The sequence below is a fragment of the Enoplosus armatus genome, chromosome 16 (assembly GCF_043641665.1).
Source record: "Enoplosus armatus isolate fEnoArm2 chromosome 16, fEnoArm2.hap1, whole genome shotgun sequence".
NCBI classification, from domain to species: Eukaryota; Metazoa; Chordata; class Actinopteri; order Centrarchiformes; family Enoplosidae; genus Enoplosus; species Enoplosus armatus.
The window spans coordinates 11,827,001-11,851,141 of NC_092195.1; the positions used below are offsets into that span (position 1 = coordinate 11,827,001).

The 24,141-nt window shown below is 43.2% G+C and overlaps 2 protein-coding genes across 3 annotated transcripts; one reads left to right on the plus strand and one right to left on the minus strand.

Annotated features, from left to right (window-relative positions):
- Nucleotides 1-4,761: 4,761 nt before the first annotated feature.
- Nucleotides 4,762-9,828, plus strand: atxn1a (ataxin 1a). The gene is made up of 2 exons (XM_070922262.1): nucleotides 4,762-6,848; nucleotides 9,219-9,828. Exons 1-2 carry the CDS (start codon nucleotides 4,995-4,997, stop codon nucleotides 9,807-9,809), a joined length of 2,445 nt encoding a protein of 814 aa, XP_070778363.1. The 5' UTR covers nucleotides 4,762-4,994; the 3' UTR covers nucleotides 9,810-9,828.
- A 7,489-nt stretch (nucleotides 9,829-17,317) lies between these two features.
- On the minus strand, nucleotides 17,318-24,099 carry gmpr (guanosine monophosphate reductase). 2 transcript variants are annotated; one of them, XM_070921783.1, is made up of 9 exons: nucleotides 24,013-24,099; nucleotides 20,916-21,035; nucleotides 20,393-20,476; nucleotides 20,094-20,267; nucleotides 19,931-20,012; nucleotides 19,429-19,535; nucleotides 19,080-19,122; nucleotides 18,804-18,963; nucleotides 17,318-18,323 (listed from the first exon to the last, which is right to left on the minus strand). In XM_070921783.1, exons 1-9 carry the CDS (start codon nucleotides 24,097-24,099, stop codon nucleotides 18,143-18,145), a joined length of 1,038 nt encoding a protein of 345 aa, XP_070777884.1. In that variant the 3' UTR covers nucleotides 17,318-18,142. The 2 variants fall into 2 exon arrangements, with proteins under 2 accessions (XP_070777884.1, XP_070777885.1); XM_070921784.1 differs by lacking the exon at nucleotides 20,393-20,476.
- Between the last annotated feature and the right edge of the window lie 42 nt (nucleotides 24,100-24,141).

Consider the following 24,141-nt stretch of genomic DNA (forward strand, 5'->3'; position numbering starts at 1 on the left):
GTAAAATGTCATTTTTATATAGAATTGACGCATGAAAGAAAAGCATGGTTTTAATCACAAACATCAGACAGTATGAGTACTTTACAATTCATTCATAAATCCACATGATTTGGAGGGGGGGTTCTAGTACCACATACAGCTGCAGCATATACTGTACTTGATTTTAAAGTACACTATATATGTCTGTGTGTGTGTGTGTGTGTGTGTGTGTTTGAGAGTGAAAGAAAGAAAGGGTGACATATACAAACCTCCACTGTTTTGACCATGGAAGGACAATAGTATGGTGCATTAGTGAATGATTCAGGTTACTGACTCACACACGTACACACAGAGTTTTTTTTCACTTTATCACTAGTGTCCCAGAGAGCACTCACACACACACACACACACACACACACACACACACACACACACACACACACGCACACACACGCTCACACACACACACACACACACACACTCACACACTCACAGACTTTGGTGTGTGAATGTGTGTGTGTGTGTGTGTGTGTGTGTGTGAGAGAGAGACTACAGCACATGGAGGACAGACGGCTTGGGTTACAGGTCATCTGATATCAACACACACACAAACACACACACACGTACATGCTGCAAACTCAGCAAGATTCAGGTGACATAGCTTTTCAGTGAATGTGTGTTTGAGGGTCAGTTTCAGTGAAGCTATACTCTCTCTTTTGCCAATGTAGGTCAGTTGAGTTTGCCTCTCTTTCTCTCTCCATGTCTCCCCAAGCACTTCCTCCCTCTCATACCCCTGTTCTCCCATCTTCCTTGCTTTCCTGCCTCTCTTTATCCCTCCCTCAAATCCCTTTGTCGATCCTTAATTTGATCTTCAATGTAGCTGTAGAGTTTATTGTTCAAAATACCAAGTTTCCCACCCCGCATGCTGGAAGGGTTAAGAAAGAGGGAATGTAGCCCTCAGCGGAGTCTGAGCTGAGGAGTTCACAGTGAGAATGAGTCTGGTTTCTCTACTTTTACTCCTTTTTCTCCCTCACTCTCAGCATTGTCTCTTCTCTCTCTTTTACTCTCTCACTAGCACTGCAGGATAAAATAGAAGAGAAAGGACCCAAGCTTGAAAGTTCAGCATTATTGTGTGTGTATTTGTGCGTATGTATCTCACCCTCTGTTCCAGCAGTATTTTTGTTAAAGCTGCTCTAATCAATATTGTCATGTTAACAATGAATCAAATGAGCACCAAACAGCAGACAGACAAGTTAGCGACTAACTGCTGGACATAGTGGAGCATTTAGCTGCTAAAGAGCCAGATGCTTCCCTTAGGATTTGGTGGAGACCAAAACGGAGCTAAAAGGAAAGTGAATATTGGTCTTACATACTTACATTTGAGGTGGCTCCTCCAAATGTTGCTCCATTTCTGCTGATGTGTAAATAGGCAACAGTATGCTGTTAGACATATCAACTTAATAAAGTGATAATGTCAGTGTTTTGTTTACTACATGTTTCTGCTGCCCCCAAGTGGCCAAGATATGTTAATGCAGGTTTAAGTTCCTATATTCCTATGTTAAATCATCTGTTGCAATAGAAATCTTACTGTGATATGTTGCTTACCTTAGCACGCAGTGCCTGCAGTACCATACCACACTTATTACACATACTGTATGTAACAGCACTACAATATATCCCAATACACAATGCATATAATAGTTCTCCTTTCTCAGAAACCTTTTTCACACGCCAGAGTGAACTGTCAGAATTGACATGCCTCGCTCTGAAGATAAAAGCTCTCAGAGATGGCAGCATGAACAGATCTGCTGCTGGATGGACAGACACTGTCGGTGTTTGATGTGACAGCTGATATGAAATGTCTCTAATCTGAGAGCTCTCCGACACATAATATTCCTCTTATCTCAAAGTTTTAATTTGAGCAAGAGCTTGTTGAATACAAGCTGGATAGTTTAGGCTTTTTTTTTTTTCTATCTCTACTGACTGTATTTTATGACACAGCTTGAACAGTACAGTGAATTAGGTGTGGTACAATTATGAGACAAGTAGAAGATTAATGTGAAAGGATGCCAAGAGAGAAGAAGCAAAGACATTAGGAGACAGAAGATTAGGTACATAAAACCATTCGATGGAAGAATGATAATTGAGAATGGAGATATGAAGAAGGAGAGGTGGGCAGGCTGAGGCAGGAGAGGAGTCGAGAGGAGGTAGAGTGAAGGAGGGAGAGGCAGAGAAGATTGCATCTCGGTGCTAAACCCTCACCGATCAACAAGCACACATCTGAGTCATGCCTGCTTGATTGAACAGATGGTGTGTGTGTGTGTGCTTGAGAAGGTGTGCGTGCTCACCACCATAAAACAAAGCCTGTGTGTGTGTGTGTGTGTGTGTGTGTGTGTGTGTGTGCGCGCGTGCGCATGCTTTCGTACTGTATGTGCATGTGAATTTGCATGTGTGTTTACCCCTACGCCTGTCTCTGCAGTTGTGTTGTAGTAGCACTGCGACACGTCTTAAATCACAGGAATCTGCTTGAGATGCAAGATGTCCCTTGTCCTACGGAACACACACACACACACACACATAAACACAGTGGGTGCAATTAGCAGGAATTAGCAAATAAGCCTTAGGACTTCTGGGAGGTGTTGACCCAGTCATTCTGGTTGAATGATTAAATCTTTTGTGGCTTGGCAGCTATGGAGATCAGATAGTCAGAATCATCACCAATACAAGAGGCTGTGTTATGAGGTCCAATGTGACTGCAGTCAGCAACAATTGCAGTCTTATATTCAGTTATGTTACCAAACCAGTTGCGTAAATGGCCGTTCCCTGCTTTTATATCCTTCTGCTCCATGTCTGCAGATTATCAGTGTTTCCAAATGCACAATAATAAATGCTTAACATTTCAGGTAATGATGTCAAGCAAGGGGCTTCCATTGTTATGTCAAGATACCTCAACTACAGTATGATGATAGGTTTCCCATGTCAGCATGGTAAAGTGACGATGGAGGGCAAACTAACCACAATTCCATTATATTATAAGACTGATATTGTCACTGCCTTTCTTCTCTAAGCAATATAAAGTGTCATGACATCAACATTTTTCAGTCCATAATTGTCTTCTTGATGTGTTTGGATGATGTTTAGAAAGGCCTTTTATTGGTAGTTCACATGGTGTAGGTGGTTGAAGACCTTTCCAAGTGTTTATTTGACAGTGAAAGATGTGTTCATTTGCAGTATTACATACAGAATTCCTTTTCAATTCATGCTAGTGCAAGTTTATAGCGTGTGAGTCAACTGATACTCGGCCCACTTTCAAGTGTGCAAATGTGAACTCTATAAGTTGGGCATACGCATGAGCCAAAGTATGTGCTTCTGTGCACTAGTTGGTGAAAGAGGGTGTGTATTGGTGTGTGAACTTGTGCTGTGTATCAGGAAAAGAACATGTGTCAGCATAATTGAATCTGCTCAGGTGTCAGATTATGAGTAAGCAAGATGGTGTGTGCCTGGTTGTCTGTGTGTGTGTGTGTGTGTGTATGTGTGTGTGTGTGTGTGTGTGTGTGTGTGTGTGTGTGTGTGTGTGTGTTTGTATATGTGTGTGTGTATGTGTGTGGGCGTGTGCATGTGCTTGAAATGCTCGTACATTATTTATGAGATTCACACCAAGCTTTCCATCTTTTGCAGCAGGGGGTCCTCGCAGGTGGCACACACACATGTAGTACACACTCACACATACTTTATTGAGTATGACACAGGCTTGTTATCATTGGTCCAAGTACAGCAGGGGCTGGAAACTTCTTGGAATTGTTTAGATTATTATTATTAGTATGTTCTATGTTACAGAGCATCTCGTTTTTGTTTTGGGCCTGTTTCTTGGGCTGTTGATGCAGGGCGTCATTTTGTTGGCTCGTGGCCTTGTCAACCTTCACGGCTGTAAACACATCGCTCTATAGTTTCTCTTCTTGGAGCCTTTGGTTGTGCTCCTGAATCTCGTGGTGCAGCGCATTATTTTGCTGGCACATGGTGCTCCGCTATGCCTTGTTTTTCATTTTCATCTGCCGTGTTTGCTGGAACCATGTGTTGGTCTCCAGCTCCCAGTCCTTGAATTGAATTTGCACCTGACTGCAAAACATGATCTAGGGTAGTTTAAGTCGCTAAATTGCAATTAGTAAATGGTGAAAACCCAATAGTCAAAAGTTTAGATTTCTATTTATACTGAAAAATTAAATTAAAAAGAACCTTCACGATAACCAGCTGTAAAACAAACTTTTTTGTTTTGCTTCAGAGACAGTGTGAACACCTTTACAGTATATATCAGCAGTGCTCCCCCGTGGCACTGTGCCCCAGACCGGGGATGCATACTATATGATGCAGTGAGGGTTGGCCTGTCATTATGGTTGCTGTCTAGTTGAAAAAGAAACTGCACACACACAAAAATATAAATGGCCTCAAAATTGTATGCATTTACCTATTCCTCTGTTTGAGATCCTCAGCTTTTCCTAACAGCCTGCCTCTCTCTCTTTTCCTCAGGATTGTGCTGGGTGTCGACGGGCTTGCTTTTGCAGGGAAATGATTCCGCATGAAGTGCGACGCACTCGGCCCCCCGTCGTCCTCGGCGGCAGCAGCAGGTGTGACGTCGTGACACTCTCCCCTACCACACTGAGCTCATCCTTCAGCCGCTAAAGACCCCTGGACCAAAACAGGCCGCCCCACCCCTCCCCTCTAACTGCCCCTCCATATATTCATCTCCATCTTTAATCCTTACTCACCTGCTTGTTAGGGCCTGGATTCAACAGCCTTGGGTGAACTGGATAGAGAGGGAAAGAGAGAAACGATTTGGGAAAGTTAATTCACAGCTAATTAAAGTGAGACAGGGACAGATCATCAAAAGTGAGAAAAAGAGACAGGGAAGTGAAAAACAAAGTCAGAGAGAGAGAAAACAAAAAAGAAGGAAAAAGCTATAGAAGTCCAAAAGTTAAGGAAAAATAACGTGAGGTCGAGGGACGTGAGGCGAAGTCAGCATGAAGTCCAACCAGGAACGCAGTAATGAATGTCTGCCCCCAAAGAAGAGGGAGATCCCCTCATGCACATTACCATCTGAAAATCGCTCACCCACCATCCCACCTGCCAGTGACAGCCAGCGCACAGAGAACATGGCCTGGCTTGCCAGTGTAGCTGGTGGGAATGAGAGTGGCGTGGGTGGGCACCGTAGCTCCAGTCAATCTGATGGGCCCCAGTATAAATCCCTCTTCTCCACATCAGACTCTTCATCCTCCTCTTCCTCACTGAGGCTAGTCTCATCTCTTCCTACTGTGTATACGTCCCCCTTGTCACAGTCCACAGTTGGAGGAACTGTCCATTACACCCAACTGCCTCCCAACCTGCAGTTTATAGCCTCACCCTACACTGCCCCATACACAGGCTACATCTCCCCTCAACTGCTTCCACCCCCTCCTCCACCTCCCCCCCTCTCCTCCTCCTCCTCTTTTGCTGCACAGAGACCCTCACACACAGAGACAGTCTCTGCTCCTTCGCAGGCCTCCAAACATGACCAGCAGAGAGCATCCACAGGGCGTACGTCGATGCCTCCGCCTTCTACAGACCTCGCCCCTCACCATGTTCAAATGTCGACCTCCCCACGGACTGTGCCGTCCCCTCATCACCAGGGAGGCATTCACCTTCCTCCCCAGTCACTGCACCACCACCATACTTTGGGGCATGGGATGTCCCAGGTTGTGGTGCAGTATATGGACGGACCCTCCAGGAAAGAGGAAGGTGGCTCCAGACACAGAGAGCTCCACAATGGAGAGCTGGAAAGGGGCAGACGGTATGGAGCGTCCCCCGAGTCCAGCCTCTCCAAGCCACCGAGCAAATCACGGGACGCCACTTCTTCTTTGTCCTCCTACGAGGCCCGCCAGCTGGCTCTGCCGTCAGACTACTCTACTCGTGATCTCTCAGGGCTGAGAACCTCTTTCATGCTAATGCCCAACAGCCATGGGGACCACCAGCTGGTACCACCTAGAGCCAGCCCTGAGAAGCTGACAACCTCTACCCCCGCACACCTGGAGAAAGGTGGCATCATCCTGGGCCAGCCTGTCAATCGCACACCCACACCCTCCAATACCACCTCCTCTTTCACGTTTCCACCACCGTTAAGTGTCGACAGCCTGAAAGCTGCTGTCAGCACACTGTCTCCCCAGACCGTTATCCAGACCACCCACAACGCTACAGAGTCAATGTCAATGGGGCTCCCTGCCACTAGTATCTACGCTCAGCCACCTATCATTGGTTACATCGCAGGAGGCAGTGGGAGCCAGCATACGCCAATCAGCTACCACACCAGCCTACAACAACACTTACTCATTCCTGGCTCCCAGCCGGTCATTATCCCTGTTAGTGGAGGTGGAGTCACCACGTTGGAACCTGTAACCTCCCATGTGACTTCATCTACCCAAGCCGCACCGTTTCCTACCACAGTCCCACACACATACATTGCTGCCCCTGCCCCCAAAGGAGAAACTCTGGAAACCCCCAGCGGCTCGTATCACCAGGCCACTTCAGGTGCAGTTGTCCAAGCCCAGCTTCATCTCCCCATTGTTCCACCTGGGCTGGTTGCTTCTTCTGCTCCTCCTCCCCCATCCAGTACGGTGGTGCCCCCCTCACTCCCCCCATATTTCATCAAGGGCTCCATCATCCAGCTGGCCGATGGGGAACTGAAACGTGTGGAGGACCTGAAGACAGAGGACTTCATCCAGAGTGCCGAGATCAGCAGTGAGCTGAAGATCGACTCGTCCACAGTGGAGCGCATTGAAGGGAGCCACAGCTCACCCAACTTTGCTGTGGTTCAATTCTCTGTTGGTGAGCACCGTGCACAGGTGAGAGACAGGGAGCAACCTTCATTAAAGGAATAGTTCAACATTTAAGGGAACTAGGGAAAAAATACACTCTATCACAAGAGTAAGATTGACATCGCTCACTCTGTACGTGCATTAACAATGGAGCTAGAGCTGGTTGTCAATTAGATTATTCAATCTAATTGTGCTTTTACAGGGGTTTAAGTGCTGCAACTATTTGTAGTGACTTCCTGCAGAACTTGTTGTTTTTACATGTTGTTTGTGTACTGATTAGTGATACAACATGTTAATTACTAAGCTTTAGAGGTGTTAGTAGCTAGTAGTAGCAGTGTATTTCACAAGTTTGGAGCCTAGCTGTTTCCCCCTGCTCCCAGTCTTTATGCTAAGCTAATCTCAGTGCTGTCTCCATTGTTAATGCACAAACACGAGATTGGTATCGATCTCTCATCTATCTCGCTGCAAGAAAGTGAAACTATTCCTTTAATGCGTGTTCTTGGTGTGATTTTACAAAGAATGATAACAATTTTCATAATCAAATAATTGTTTGTTTCTTTCAAGTCCTTTACTGAGTTCGATGCATTGCCAATCTAATCACCCCAGTTGCAGTTTGCCTCTGTTAGGGTGAAAGACAACTTTTGATCTCTAGGAGGGCTTTACTCTTAGCTGGTGTTATTAATGTTGAATGACAAGTGCTGAGCTGCTACCTTATTAATGACTATTATCGTGAATCCCACAGGACCCGAGGATTCGATGTACTAGGATGTCATGTAACAAACATGTTCTGATTACGAGTTCAAAGAGTTGAGTGTTAGAATCTACTCATCAGTTTTTAGTATTCAGTAAAGCCAGGAACATGACTGCACTGATACAGTACCACGTTGCTACTTCTACATGTAATATGTTGCATGTTTGAAGCCCAAAAATTACAATTCTTCTATTTTCTTATTTATGACTTACATTTGTCCATGTAAAATACCTAAAGTACAGATTTGAAATGATGTTTAGGTTACATGATTTGTATGTTTTGCACTCTGAAAGGTCCGACAGGTCTCAAAGAACTCTCACTCTTATAACTCCGATGCCTCAGTAATCTCTTAACATATAATGCTACAACAAATTTTATCTTTCTATTCTCTGTCTCTGGTTCTCTCTAACTCCTTCAAACACACTTGCACACACTCACACACACATTCACCCTTCTCACTGTCTTTGAGGGTGTGCGTTAAAGGCAGTTAATCTATTTCATCTGTCCATGCTGTGACTCGTCCACCCACACAGCACATCTCTAACCATCTCTCCCGCCCCCGGCTGCTCTTTGATACTGTACCCCACAAAAGCTGACAATCTTTCAAAGACTTATCTTTCTCTCTTGTACTCCATCAGTGGCTCGTCTTACTTTTTTTTTCCTGAGAGGTGGTAGCAGCTTTGAGTCCACACTCGGAGGACTTACTCTGAGAAGTCAAAAATTATATAATACGGGAGGGAAAATATTGCCTGACGTTTTCTTTGAGAGGGTGTTTGATACATCTTACACTTGCATCGTTCTTGACATTGTTCTCTTTCACGCTCACTTCCTCACTCCTCTTCTTGTTCAACCCACCCTCCCTTTGTAAACTCGCCTTTTCATCTCCATCTCAGTAGCTTCCTCCACTCCCACCTTCTCATTTTCACTGCAATATTTCAGATCGTCATCTTCACTTCATCTTCTTTCTCCTCAGGTTTATTTTCTCCCTCACTCTACCCATCACATCTCCTCTGCCTCTGTCTGTCATCTCTTCATTCTGTCATACATACAAATGATAATGCAGACCCCAACCAGTGCTAAAAGTACAGAATTGAATCCAGATTCAGACAGAAAAACTTTATTTCTTTTACATAAATACGTTCCTCTTCTATGATTTTGTGTAATGGACCGCAAGGCTTAATTTCTGGGTTGATATTGTTCTCTTGAAATATGTTGCCCCTTTTGGTCACAAAGACATTTCCTCCTTGTGAATGTTTCTGGATCCAGCTGTGCCTCTAACAAACCAGTCAGTTATTACATAATTGTCTTGCTGATTTTTAGGACTGCATGTTCCAAAACTTCTTTCATTCTGCTAAATTTAGTCCTTGTGTTCTTGTAGTTTTTGACAAGCAGCCATCTCACTATCTTTGTTTGCAAAAAAAACACATGAACACACACTTTTTTAGTTAGAACAGTTTTGTGTGTTTGAGACGATATTTCTTTCCTAAATTTCTTTTTAAACTTTTTAAACTTTTTAATGTTCCAGAAAAATACAATGGATTTGAAAGTTTTTAGGGGCTTTAAAGCACAGATGGACAAGACCAGCTTACAGGCAAGGTTTCATACTGCAGTGTCTTTGTGTTGATGTGTCTTTCTCTCTCATCCAGGTGAGTGTGGAGGTCTTGGTGGAGTACCCCTTCTTTGTCTTTGGCCAAGGCTGGTCTTCATGCTGCCCTGACCGGACAACCCAGCTTCTGGAGCTGCCTTGCACCAAGCTGTCTGTGGGCGATGTTTGTATTTCACTCACCCTTAAGAACCTGAAGAACGGATCTCTGAAGAAGACTCAGCCCCTGGAGCTGGCCACCCCTGCATCTCTCCCCTCCTCCAGCCATGGGCACCTCAAACCCCACAGGGCTGTCTTAGACACTCCCCAAAGCTGCAGTGGAGGAGGCTCCAGGCACAGCGAGCGGGAGAATGGCATCAGTCAGCGAGGGAAGGGCGGAAGTGGGAATGGGAGTGGAGGGGGTGCCAATGTGGAAAATGGGGATCTCATGTTTGGGGAAAGAGGGTCAGTTTCTAAAGGTGCAGAAGCTGGCTCCAGTAAGCCATCAAGAGGCAGGAAGCGGAGATGGTCCGCCCCTGAAGGTCGGAAAGTAGAAAAATCTGAGGAGGAGCCGCCCTTGACCCTGCCCAAACCCTCCTTCATCCCTCATGAGGTGAAAGTCAGCATTGAGGGAAGGTCGAATATTGGCAAGTGAAGGCTAGCAGGACTGTTAAATAAGCATTGGGATTTGGAAGAAAAAAATATAAAAGGTTTCTACAAAAAACCACGAATGCCCACATTAATGTTTCATTTGTCTTGGTTTTAAAGTTTTGTTTTCTGTTTTTATTTTTCTATCTTGAATACTGTACTATAGAGGTAAATTTACCCTACATGGTATCACCTTACATTAAGTCCATGTAGTTTATAACACATTTTTTTATAGATGGATTTGATATCACACAAGCAATCGGTGCCGTTTTGGTGGTTTTCATGCGATGACTTATGGTGCGGGATTTGTGAAGCGTGCTAAATGTTTCTTGGTGGCTGTGCGGCACACAGGAGCAATGCTGGATGGCTCTTCTTTGGCTGGCTATACATTACACATTATGTAAATTTCCAATTGATTTAGCTCACAGTTAGCTTCTTGACAGTGATTTCACTCCCTGTGCACTGCTAGCGAGGCTGCCTGGACGAAAAAACACTTTCCCACCACCTCTCACGCTAGTGGTTTTACACTGTGGTCACAGGAGGGATGTAACGCCAGCTGATCCTGAGCATGAAGGATTTGTGGGTAAATCATGAAATTATTTGCTGGGTGTGCCAGACCTGACCAGTGTTGTCATCAGGTGGTGCCAGTGTGCCACACAATAGAGAGGGAACAACACTTACTCTGTTTAGTTTGATGACAGTGGAGTCTTTACTTTCATCTTGAGCATTTTAATTAAAATTTTTATTTTCTTAAACCCCTCGTCTTCTATCTCACCAGATAGTTGTTTTCAATGATTGTCAAAAACTTTAATCAGGGGTCATTTAGTCCTAGATTGAACCTAGGTGAGTCAATGTTAATGTATAAATGTGAGATACCCTAATCTAATACGTACAAGTGCAAACACACTGGGTTGGCGAACTTTAAGAAAATGTTAAGAGGAAGACTTCATACAATCCTCGGTGTTCTTTTGATGAATTTCTTTATATATTTTTAATCGAGAAAGGCTGTGTGAGAGGAACCGAGAGAATCTGCATGTCAGTTCTGAGAGGGTCAAGATGTTTCAAAGCACTTAACACACCTGTCACACTCACCATACAGCCGACACATTTTTGTTGTCTCTTTTATTTTACGCAGTACTGTATGTTTTTAGATTTCTTTTTTTTATTTAGACAAGGGTAGAAAGTAGCAACAGCACTTTGAAGGGGTGAAGCTTTTTGGAAAAGTGAAGGGGTCGTTTGGTAATGTGGGAGTGGATGTACCATGAGATCACAAAGAAAGGGATGATTGTGACAGAAAATTCCAGTCAGTAGACGGTTAGAGAAACATATGTGGTGACAAAAGGAATTAGAAATACGATGGTTTTCAGCATGTGCACTTGTACAGCCAGTTAGCCATGCAAAAGCTAGGGAAAAGTATAGGAATGTGTTTTGAAAGTTTGGGATCTGGCATAAAGATTAATGAGGAAAAGGCTTTGAAATATCCCAATGAGGTTCTGTACTAGACTGAGAGCATCGATCAGAAGCTCACGCCACAGAATTTTGAAGGGTGTCATATATTTGTAATGTATGTGCGTGTGTGTGCTGGAGTGTGCATGATGCCGGTCTGTGTCCATACACACACACACATGCTTACACAAACACAAAACAGTACAGCCATCCCTGAAACTCTTTGACCTATAATATGTACTGTAGTTGTTGGTGAGCATTGTGGTGACTGCAGGTGTTGTCCCTCCTGCAAACACATTAGTCGACTGACATTGGATTAATGCGCACTGCCAACAGTACAGTTGTACAGAAAGTGCTCTGTGGCGTGTTTGTGTATGTGTGTGAGTTTGTGTATGAGTGTATGTATACTGTGTATAGGAAAAGGATATAGTCATTTGATATATAGACTGCTTAATGTCCAGTGTTTCCACTTGGAGTCGTACTTAAGAGAATCTTGCAATTTGCACATCAGGAGGAGGGAAAAAGGTTTAGACATCAGTTTTTTTAACGACCCTGTCCTGAAACGAGCCCTAGATCACGTAACACACTGGAGGAGACCAGGGTTTTTGTTCCTCAACAGGCACTTGTCACATTGTAGAGGAAAAGTTTCTACATCAGCGCACTTAAGGTCAAATTACATTTGAGTTTTTACGAACATAACCATAGCTGTAAAACAGAATTATAACATGTGCCTGCCTACTGAATTTACTGACTGTAGTTAAAGATATACCATTTGTAGTGTCTGAAGGAAAATTAGAATTTTCCTGCTGTTGAAAGCATGATGTAGGGACAAGGGTTCAGTTTTGAACACGGCCTGTGCTTTCAGCCAGCTGAACCCTATTTTCCTTGGATGTAGCAGTTACCTCAACAGATGTGCTTGCTTGGTTGGCCCAACATTTAGAGCTTCATAAGTTGAACATCCTCACAGGCTCTTTCCTGCATATGAAAGCCCAAGTTCTTTTTCTGAGCTTAGATTTGGAGGTCTAATGTGAAGTGTGTACCACCTGACGGTCCTTTGATTATATGCCTATAAAAAGGCTTAGTCCGTAAAAGTGATGGTGGACACATGTGGTCTGGTATTCAGTACGTTCTGTTTGTATGGTGCCATTCAACATGTTTCACTCATGCTGCCTGTAACAACACAGTATGATCATGCATTGGTCATGGTTTGATTAGCATGTGCAGGTTGCTGGCACAATAGTGTTGTTAAGAAGAAGTGGCTTCCTGCAGGCATGTCTGTTGAGCTTTCTACTCAGCCCCGTGTTTAGGTGTTATATGGCAGAGATATTTTTTAGTGGGCGACGTCGTTGGTTGCCTCCAAGAAGTGGATCAGTCGTACTTTCATCCCACTGATTATATAGGTTTAGCTGTGTGGGGCGACGCTGTTTCAGGTGGTGGGAGTTCACCAGGGTGATGGCAGGATGGATGTGTGCTCAGATAGATGAGGGATGGATGGATAGGTGGTTGAGTAAATGGGCAGATGGATGGTGATGGTGATGGTGATGGTGAGTGAATGAGTAGACCCCTCATGAGATTTGAAAATGCTTTATTTTTTATAATAAAACAGGGTTTCTCAGATCAACACCACCACAGCAGTGCATTTTCATTTCTTCCTTTTCCTATTGAAACATCATGATCATTAGTAGTAGAAATAGTATTATGTGTGCGTGTGTCCATGTTTTGCAATCTGTGTGTGTGTGGCTGTGTGTTTTGTAAATGTATGTACATGTTCATTTTCTTTTTTTTGTCCAACCCCCTTCCCAACAAATGAAAAAGCAGAACCACCAACATCTAAACAAACCTGTCAGCAGCTCAGACCATCAATCAGTCAGGTTAAAAACAAAAACACTTGTAGCCAAAGCCAAGTGATGCTTTGGTTGCTTTAGAAAGCAATAGTACGACAATATTCAGGCACTCTCCTCGTGTATGAGTGGATCACACACACACACAAAGTCATTCCACTCTAATTCTCTGCAATAAACATTTAATAATAATCCTCTAGCATTGCAACCAAAGCTACTCCTCCTTTCTTCCCATAGAGAAAACACAATCTTCTTGCCATATACTGAAAAATGTATTTAGAAGCTAATAAACCTGAACAGGACTCGCTTCAGTTAACACGATTCCTCTCACCATAAAGTACTACATAAAAATCTTTAGAAATTGCAGTTGCAACACCAGTTGCTAGTTCTTTCAGGGAAGTGTCTCATATATGCAGTAACTAAACATAACCCCCAAAACCTCCACTGTCCCAGAGTCAGAGTCAAACTCTGTTGTCACCCTGCAGGCAAGCATATGTCACATGCAGCTGAAGCAACCAGCAGACGTTTTGGACTCTTGCCTCTTGCCACGACTCCCGTAGTGACCTCGTTAACTTTGTTTCAGGTACCCAATCACAGCCAGCCAGCCTCACAAGCACCTCCTCCTGAGGCGAAGCAATTGATTAACCCTCAACAACCGTTAGCTACCTTTCAGTGTGGCCTGGCCCGGATAGAGCAGGGCCGGGCTGGACTGCCTGTTCCCCCCTCGCAACATCATCTTTTGATATTTGATCTCCTTTTCACTACTAGCTTATACAGGTCGTTGTGTTTATACTTCAGTGGAAATGCATGCTTAACAATAGACTATGAAACAAAGCAATCTGAAATGTAGACACATTGTGAATGCAGGAGAGGGAACGGCACATCATAGCAAGGTTTCAACATTTTTTGAGGGTTTGGTGTAGTTTTCATTTGTTAAAAGAATCCCACGTTTATCCTTTTTATCCCCTTGAAATGTACCACAATGTGCAATACTTACATTTTGTTTCCCCCCCCTTTGCTGTGCCAAGTGTATGTAGCATAGTCCTACTCCAGTGTCTCATCCTTGTTAATGGCTTGTGTATTTTACTGTCTGTCGATGTGTGTGTGTCACATCTGTAAAACAAGAGTCAGGATGTTTGTGAAGAGAAACAAAACCAATGGAGAGTTTGTCTGTACCTCTCTTTCCCTTTTGTCCTCGCGGCCTTCCTAAATTTGAGTGTGTGAGAGACTGTGTCATGTCTCCTTGGTGTGTGTGTGTGTGTGTGTGTGTGTGTGTCTGCACCATATGTCATGTGTGTAGTATGTGTGCGTATGTACACCTGGTGTTCAAATGTGTGTGAGCGTGTTAGGGTTTGAGGGTGTGACGCATGCGTGTGTATATGTGTGTGTGTGTGTGTGTGTGTGTGTGTGTGTGTAACGGAGTGTTTTCTCCTCTAATTGTCTGTGAGATCATAAACCCTGACCCTCAACGGTTCACGGTGAGACCCACAGAAAAAAAAAGAAACCTCATTGTTAGTGGGGACCACTTTTTGTAAAAAAGAAAACGAAAAAACAAGAAAAAAAAACAACCAACCAACAGAGATGCACATGTAAGTAGATGTAAAAGACTTGATAACGTTTCAGCACTTTCTAATCCTAGGATGGGCTTGGTCTAACCCCTCTGTCTCAGACCGATACCTTCCCTAGGAGTAACATTCATTCAAAACAGACAGAGAGAATGAGAATGAAAATAAAAAGGGGGTGAGTAAGGATGAAAAAGAGAGATGGCTCAGTTTAAGTTTTTGCACATCACCTTGCCGTAACCTTGTGTTGATCTGTCTGTGCTCCATCTCGCTTGGCGCCCGGCGCGTTCTTGGGTCCAACGGGCCGAGGTGTTAGGTGGTTCCTTGGTTCTTTTCTACTAGGAAAACCTTTTCTCATGGAATGCATCCCTTCTTTTGTTGTGTTTGTTTGGAGTCTTTTCCGCCCGACACCAACCAGGCTGCGCTGTTTATTAGGTTTTGTTTGGTTCACATTTTGAGCTCTAATTTGGCGGATACGTTTGTAAGGAGATTCGGCACAGCTTGGCTTGGTCGCGTGGTGTGAAAATGGTGCGTACAAACCTTTGCTTTGTTTGCATTATCTTTGGTGCAGGAGCTTTTTCTGTGTTTTTGGTCTCCTTGTAGCACTCAATATAATGTCAGGGGACTTAAAACTATGTAGAGAATGTGTCATTGTTGAGTTTTTATGACAAGCTTCCTCACTGGAGGAACACTGCTAATGTCTCTTTTTTTTTTTTTTTTTTTTTTAAATTGGCTTCTTGCACAATTTTACAAATAAAATGAATGTTGGTGTGTGAGCTTTGACTTTTCGATCAGAAAAAAAGGCATGTGTGCTCTTTGTTTCTTGATGTTTGTACTTTCATTTTGCAAAAAGGATGTGTTTTTGGCACTTTGTCGTGTTTTAAAAGTGAACAGAATTCGATCAGGATTCCTATTTTTTTTTCATTCTTTTTTTTTTGTATGACGTCGTCAATGTCCATAGCGCTGGATAACCAACTCAGGCAGAAAGAAAAAAAAAACTTGTAGAGGCCCACTTAACAGTTTAGTTTCACCCCAATCAATTTACATAGTGGGCTGTTTCATATGGGTTATAAGATATGTAAATTTATTACATATAATTTGATATGATTAACAAATGTCATTATTGACAATTAACTATGAATTATTATTATGATATTATGTGTATTATGCTGGAGATGGCTTGGATTACTCTTCAGTGTACTGAACGTCTTTGTTCTGCCTCTCTGTGCAAGGCGACAAACACTTCAGCAGGGGACAGGCTGTACGGCTCGTGACCTCTGACCCTGCCCACTGCCACGGAGGGGGTGGAGCTTATCTGTCAGCTGTGGCTCATTTGATTCCTCCCCCTGTTATGAACACTCAGCCCCGAGGCTAGCAACCAGTCTGTGTAGATGTCTCTCTGCTAACCGGTGACACCAAGTACAGAACTGAAACTTTTTGGCCCATGAGACGGTGGCAGAGAAGCGGACATCAGCACAGGCCGGCACGGACAGTCTGGCCTGCAGAGGGCCGCAGCAGCAGTTCCCAGCCAACTTGTTTGTACTATATTGTACTCACTAAGTCCCTGTGTTTCACCTCCCCTTTCCTCTATAGCAATGGAGAAACCCTGTTGGTGTATGTATTTGACATCTGTACAAATGCACCTCTTTGAAAAAGAAAATGAAACCTTGACATATCTGGAATAAATGGGCGGCTTGTGTCTTTATTTTTACACTAACACACACAAACACTGCCTTTAAAACCTTATCTGTCATTAGCTGTTTGTCCTCCATTGATTGGGCTTAGTGCCGAAACTGAGCAGAAAACAGCCCCCTCTGGTGTACGATACAGTGCCTGACATCCCCACTACCTACAACGGTTAAGATACCAATTCTTGTGAAATGTCAAACATCTCTCACAGGAGTTCTGTGTTGCACTTCAAATAATCCCCCTGATCCGGTTGTCTTTGACAGTTTTGCTCTGCTGTCCACTCATGTTTGTCACACAAACAAAAACAGAAGAAATAGAGAATACACTCTACTGTACCAGCAACCCCTATGACAGAAGATATTTATTATTTATTTGATGTTATTTATTATTTATTTTATGCATGTCAACATGCCTACATCATGGCTTGTTATAATACACACCACCACCTCTCACTGAAAGTAAGTGGCAGCAGTGTCAATGCTGGCTATCAAAAACATGTTGGAAAGGAATTGCCTTGACTTTAAGTGCATTGTCCCAAAATCCTGACATTTAAAAATGTTTTAATAGAAAACCTCGAAAACCAACAAAACCGCGGTATCTTGTCCAGAAAGAGGAATCACACTGCTCATTCTCTGATCACAGTGAGACGTGAGAAGTGCTGCTTTTTCAGTATTTTAAAATTGAATTTTCATTTAATAGTGTTTAATTCTGTCATTGCTTTACATGGCTTTTCCCTGAATTACCTTGCTTAAAGTACAAGAGGACAACTTTTCAATGCAGTAGAAGCCACAGACATTAAGATGCCCTTGATTTAAAACGACAGGCACAGTGGAATCAATGAAAGAAGACTTCCATGTGTTTTACATGCACAGCAGGGTAAATCAAGTGTATCTCAAATATGTCAAATGTTTGGAATACATAAACCCAGAGGACTTCATGTTCATCTGGCTCAGTTTAATCTTCCTGACACACCCAAAATACATGCACACAGACACTAAGGAGAGGCACACACTCCTGTCATCAGGAATGTGATTTGCGCACCTTGGAGGAAATTCACAGAATGATCAACACCACTGAGGAAAGTAGCAGAAAGTCCTGCATGCAGTTTATTGCGACATGGTTTCTCCAGTGACAGTTAAAGGGTGACACCTCTGGATCTTGCATATTGATTCTTGCATTCATTCCAACATACAGTTCAGCAGTTTCCCCAAATGATCTCAGCACAAGTATCAGCCTCGTCCTGCTGAGTGTGTTTACATGCATCAGTTTGTTTCACATAGCTCATAGCTCTTGTTTATTCTCGATATGCTGCTGATCTAGAAATATCTCGTCTTCTGTATACACCCAAGTTAAAAGAGTATTTTGAAAGATCAGATCTGAAGTGCACATGCCTCAGAAGTCTGGCTCTCTTTTTACTGTTTCCCAAAACTGAGAAGAATTTACTGGAACAGGACATCTGCATGCGCCCATCCAAAAATGAAATCTGGTACATTCAGTTGTGGTAAATTATGGTGGCTGCAAGCATGTAAACGCACTCGCTGTAGGATTAAGTTGATTAGAGTGCTGTGATTCTTCTTCAAGTCAAACTCTGAGTTAATTTTAATCACAACCTGCAGGAAACTAACAGCTTTCTGACAGCAGATATCCTGAGAGGAACAGGTCGGGTGATCGTGTGTCTGTGCAGGTTTCTCCTGTGTGTGTTACACCACTCTCCTACTATTACACCTTTAAACTCTGCACAGTACGTGTACAATGCATATCATGCAACCTGCGTGTATGTGTGTGGACACCTGTGCGCCCTACTAAGTGAACATCTGGCTGGACTGCTGTGTGACACGGATGAAGGTGGTTCTCCTGCTCAGCTCTTTGAGCTTGGCGGCGCCCACGTAGGTGCAGGTGGAGCGGAGGCCCCCCAACACATCACGGATGGTGTTCTCCACGTCTCCTCTATAGGGAACCTCCACTGTCCTCCCCTCAGACGCCCTGAGAGCAGAGGAGAGAGGAGCAAGCAGGAACAAGGACATTTTTTTTGTTAAAACAGAAATCATTTTCATTGACAAAAGTCACACTATGAGCATATTCACCTCTTACACCTGTAAGACATGTATGGAAAGCTAAATATTCTAGCTCCCATAAACACATGACCACGGTGTAAAAGTTCAAAGTGGATTTATTAATATGTCATTATTTTACAATGAGTATTGTGCCATTTCCTTTTTTAAAAAGGCCTAATTTTGGTATCCAGCACTTTGTGGTGTTATTATGGCACGTCTATCAGCCAATGACTATAATTCTTTGTGTACAGGTTTTGAGCGTCTACTTCTGCAGCACAAGAGAAAAAACACATCAGTTATTAAACTGAATACATATCAAAAGTTAAATCAAGGAGAACAGGAGTCCTTAGAAGCCTCTTCATTTCTGAACCCAGTAATTATTATGCATCTCCTGATATTAGTGTCTCACCTATACTCAGCAACTCCACCCACATATTTCTTCATGGCGGTGTCAGAGCTCATGCCGTAGAAGAGTTTGTATTTCTTCCCGTTCTTCTCAATGACCTCCCCGGAGCACTGGTCGTGGCCTGCAAGCATTCCTCCCATCATTACAAAGTCGGCCCCCGCACCTGAGGAGCAAAGGCAGAGACGTACAGTACAACACAGTCACACATCACCAAGAATGTTGTGACTAATCAAAGCGAACAACAATAGTACTCATAGTAATAGTAGTAATAATACTCACCAAAGGCCTTAGCTACGTCTCCCGGGCAACTGCAGCCACCGTCCTGAGCAGAGAAAAAATAGACGTCAGTCATATGGCTTGAATCGAATCACAAAGGTTTTCTTATTGTTCTAACAGGCTTGGAAGACTGAGGATGCCCTCTACTGGCTGCAATCCAGTATTCATCATAACATTAGATACCATGAGAACATTTATGCAACAGCATAACTGAGGCAGTAACTCCTCTCCACCAGCAGAATGAGACTGCTTTGACAAGTACAGTAGTGCTTAATATAAACTCTACATAACACTAACTTCACTAACTTTGGCTGTCCCTTGTTATTTTTTCGTACTGTGATGTGGGACTTACAGAGATAATGTGTCCTTTGAGTCCGTGGGCTGAGTCTGCACACTCTATCACAGCGCTGAGTTGTGGGTAGCCCACTCCTGTCTTGATCCTTGTCGTGCACACAGACCCTGCAGCACACGAGGTTCACAGAAGACTCATTAGAGAAGTCAACCTTCATGTAACTCTCCCCGCCTGTGTATAATTGCCGCTGCTGTAGCTACAGGAACCTGTTGTCAGTTCAGGTGGTAACTCTACAGGCAACCTTGCAGTTGTAACTCAAATCCTGTAAGTGGACAATGCAGCACTGGTTCTATATATGAAGGACACATACACAACGCTCATATAGTAAGAGGCAGTGTATACAGTAAAAGCTACATGTCAAACCTAGCTGTTTAAGCTACTAAAACAGCATGTCTCTGTCTTTCTGGTTTGTATGTGAGGCCTGTGCAGGTTTGTCTTTACTCAGTGGGAGCACGCTCTTCAGACTATTAGCAGACACATTCAGACAGTCGTACCCACCCACCTGGCCCGATGCCCACTTTGATGATGTCAGCACCGGAGAGGATGAGCTCCTCCACCATCTCCCCTGTTACCACGTTACCAGCCTGCAAGGCAGACCGCATTAAGACACAATCTCACGGCACATCCCATAACTGCCTGCAAAGGGAGTGAACCATCTCTCTTACCATGATGGTGTGTTTGGGGAACTTTCCTCTGACCGTCTTGACAAACTCCACAAAGTACTCAGAGTAGCCGTTGGCCACGTCCAGACAGATGTACTTGAGGGCAGGGACGGCCTCCAAGATGGCACACAGCTTCTCCAGATCAGCAATGCCGCTGCCTGAGCTGGCAGCTACATGCTATGGAGAAAAGCCACAATGGCCTTTTAGGAGGAGACCCTTATACATAAATGTGTGTATTTATGTTTGTGTTGCTAATGAGTAACAACCTACTTCAAAAAAAAGGCAAACATTGACGATGTTACCTCTAAGCAGTCTGGATGAGTAGCAGCAAAGTTTTTCCAGTCTTCTACAGAGTAGTGTTTATGAATGGCTGTGAAGAGGGTGTGCTAGAAAGAAAGAAAGAAAAAAAGAAAGAAAGACCTATTTTTGACTCTATTTGTTCCTATTACTCATCGTGGTTTCTCTAGTCTTGTTTCAAACACAAAAGGCCATTTACATGCAAGAAAACAATATGTTGTCGAAATCAATCAGTTCATAACTTTTGATATAAAGATTACAGACACTCAAGATCCCACAAACTAGCAGATGTCTTACTGCTTCTAGGACAAGGTTGTGAATTCATGTTTTTCAAGGCTCCCTACAACATCTTGATTTTTGTTTTGTGATTCTATGTCAAAGAAATCTCAGCGGAAGGACGCATAGAATGTCTTTGTTGTTTCTTTTTGTTTCTTATGCTCTTTAACTATGTCATATACTTCCTGTGTGCCTACACAGAGACAAATACACAAACACAATGATGCTGTCATTTATTGTTCAACCACTCACTTTGCTGAGGACCCGTGCCATCTCAAACGTCCCTGTGGTGTCCATGTTGGCAGCGATGATGGGGATGCCAGTGTAGGTCTGTTTGGAGTTGCGGAATGTGAAGGTCCTCTGAAGGTCCACCTGAGGGGAGGGGGCACACGATTACCTCTGGAGGCTGTGTTTCGTGAACATTAGTCAGTGTTTTATGTGACTGATGAATCACATTTTTCTATAACGCTGACTGAGGGGCACTGCAGATTTTCTTGAAAATGGGAGCAGCTCATGTGGCTCATGTTCTGAGTCTGTGTGGTCCTAATGGGGGTGCACTGAATCATTTAGATCCAGTGGTTAGCTAAGCCAGTGCTGCTGTAATGTGATAAGCTACATGAAGCAAGCAGGGCCCATTGTGACACACTAGCTGCTCCCTTTACTGGAAGTATTTATCTGCACTGATGATGCAAGTCATAGCTATGATGCCTTTCAAAAAGATCTGCTATAAATAAACCTTATTCCACTGAGTTAACATGACTGGACTGTTAGCTGCTCGAGTTTACACATAACGTTACCTGTGGTATGAAGTCACAGCGCTAACACAGAAGGAGTAACACATTCTTCTTCTCACAAATGAAAAGTTTAATTCATAAGCAATAAAACGCTCCTTTGCTCTATTCAATACGTTCAGGGGTTTTGCTGCTACAGCCTTACTTGGCCTGGTAGCTTATGGTGGTTAATGTTAGCTAATGTTAGCAACTTAAGTTAAACTTTGCTGAGTCAGTACATTGACTTTGTGACTATTTTCTACTTGTGCTACTGTTCAACAACATTTTAGCATTAACCATTATCTTGTAAATGTCACTTGTAGCAGAAGTAGATGGTAGAGAAAGTATATCGTATTAACATGCTCGTAACTCAGTATGTTAAGTTATTATGCCTTATTGGAAACGTATATTGGCTACAAGGAAGATAAGATGAATGATAGATTGATATAAAGAGGCTTATAATGGAAAGTGAAACTTGTTAAGAGTTTAAAACAAATTTTAAGCCTTAAAAATGATTCCATTCACTTAAATCCAACAGTTTCACAGTGCTGAATGCCTTTGTTGAGCAGAGCCAAGACATTTATTATGCAAAACTACTGCAGCTGTGGAAATAGGCAAACAGTAAAGTGTGCCATAGTCTTCACGGTGGAACAATTTTCAGAGCCACAGCAAAAAATGAGGCTACAACTCGTAATGGTGGGAGGAAGAGGAAAGCGGTGAAATATGTATGAGCGTCCAGTCGTGCGTATCCATCGTCTTGCAAGTCAATATAGGCCTGACTCAGCAGGATTTTCCAGTCTAGTCACTGGTAAATCATGACCAAGTATGACACATGGATCCGGTGGCCTCGCTTATAAAGCGTTTTATGCTTTTATGCATAGCGACTTATGCTATGAATTGGGCTATTTAAATAACAGAAGCACAAAAAACAAATGGCTTTCTCCAGTGTCACATATTTACTGTAGATAAAATCTGTATAATCTTTGCAGTTTCTGCATTAAATCACAAATCCCCACATGAAATACATGAATTCTCTTTTATAGAGAGGTTTCTGGGGTTCGATTCTCAAAACATCTGGCTAAGCTGATACAGATGTGTAGCCACACAATTTGAAGGACCTTAATACAGTACATTTCCTGTCATCTGCTATTTATTGCCATGTTGCTGGTGTTTTTGTTGACTCCAATGGTGCAGTCAAAATTCACATCAGGCATGCAAGCATCTGCAAAAAAAGTTAAAGTCCAGACACGTTCCTGCTCAGTGGTGGTGCATCAGTGCTTGATTACCAAATAGCTCACCATGCAGTCTCTTGTTCTGAAAGCAGTTTATCCTCCATGATGTTCATATACCCTCCCCTCCTCTATAAACAACTTTGTGGGTGTCTGGTTAGCTTAGCTTTGGCAGGTGGATTTCTGCTCCTGCTAAATGCAGCAATGATTCAAACAAGAGCAGTCAGAATGTCAACAGATGGATGCTTTCGGAGTGCTAATGCATCAGATTTGGCTGCAGTATATTGGCTGCAATGGAGTCATGTCGTGTAAAATAATACATCTAAAATCAGATCAGTTATTTTAGGTGTTTTCTTTATTATTTAGTTAATGTAGGAAAAGAGGATTTGATGGAATGTCAAGAAGGAGGTGATATTTTTAGTGTAGTTTATAATACACTCAGTGCATGCTTAAGTACTGGCTGTTCACAGTGCTGTTATCTGTGTCTATATATATACATATAATGTTATCCTGATATCTCTTGCATATGGAATGTGCTCTGGTTGACTGTAACACACAGTACTATTTTTAAACAGGTTTTCTGAGAAGTCTCCTGTGTCTCGTGTTGCTTGCCACCTGTCAGAAGCCAACTCCTGCCCACTTCCACCTTCCACCAGTATCATGATCTTGGGTCGGTACCAGTCCCCGATCTAGTGACACATAGCTGTGTTGAGGAAGTTGTGAAGATAAAACAACAAGGAGACAAGGAGGAGAGGTTGTGTTGTCGTAGAGAGCCAAATCAGTGGCTGCTAGATACACTGTGGCCTGTTCATAATGACACATCTCGTCTGATCAAAATCTTCTTTTTCTTTTGTATACCTCTGACTCTCCTCTTTTTCTTTTGTTGTGTTCTCTGTTTGTAGACAGTTATTGTTAATGGCCTCTGTCTGGCACAGGCTGGCCTTGTTTCTGTCACCTTTAAGAAGGTCACTTCGCTGTTACCTGCTCATTCAGGGTAGCTGCTCACCAAAGTACAAAGGCAGTGTACCCTTCCTGGCTTACACAAAACAAGACAACAAGGAGAGGCTCAAATATAGAATTACACTGAGCGGGCACTTTTCAGCTTCAGGGGGGTTAATTCAATTGCTCTGTAAATAAATATGTGTATGGGCCTTCTAACCCTGTTTGCTATCCTGTTTGCTGCCATCCACCCTCATGTATAAATAGTTAACACATCTCTGTTGCATCACCCACCATAGAGGTGTAAGTGTAAGTGTACTTCCTGAATGTAACAGACGTATCCTGCCCTGATGGTTGATTGAACTGTGGCTGTAATATATTATCAGAGTACAACTAACTAACAGTACCAACCTCAGAGCGACTCTTCAGGCTGCTCCTTTTGGGTCTGAAGAGGACATCCTTAAAGTCCAGCTTGAGGTCTACGTCCACGCGAGGCATCTTGTACGCCCAGAATACTGATGACCAGGATGAGGATGATGA

Coding starts and splice junctions, on each gene's coding strand:
- atxn1a (XM_070922262.1), top strand. CDS start 4,995: ATGAAGTCCAACCAGGAACGCAGTAATGAATGTCTGCCCCCAAAGAAG. Junction 6,849..9,218: donor TTGGTGAGCACCGTGCACAG/GTGAGAGACAGG, acceptor TCTCTCATCCAG/GTGAGTGTGGAGGTCTTGGT.
- gmpr (XM_070921783.1), bottom strand. CDS start 24,099: ATGCCTCGCGTGGACGTAGACCTCAAGCTGGACTTTAAGGATGTCCTC. Junction 21,036..24,012: donor GCCTGAAGAGTCGCTCTGAG/GTTGGTACTGTT, acceptor CCCTCCCCTCAG/GTGGACCTTCAGAGGACCTT. Junction 20,477..20,915: donor TGGCACGGGTCCTCAGCAAA/GTGAGTGGTTGA, acceptor CTTTCTTTCTAG/CACACCCTCTTCACAGCCAT.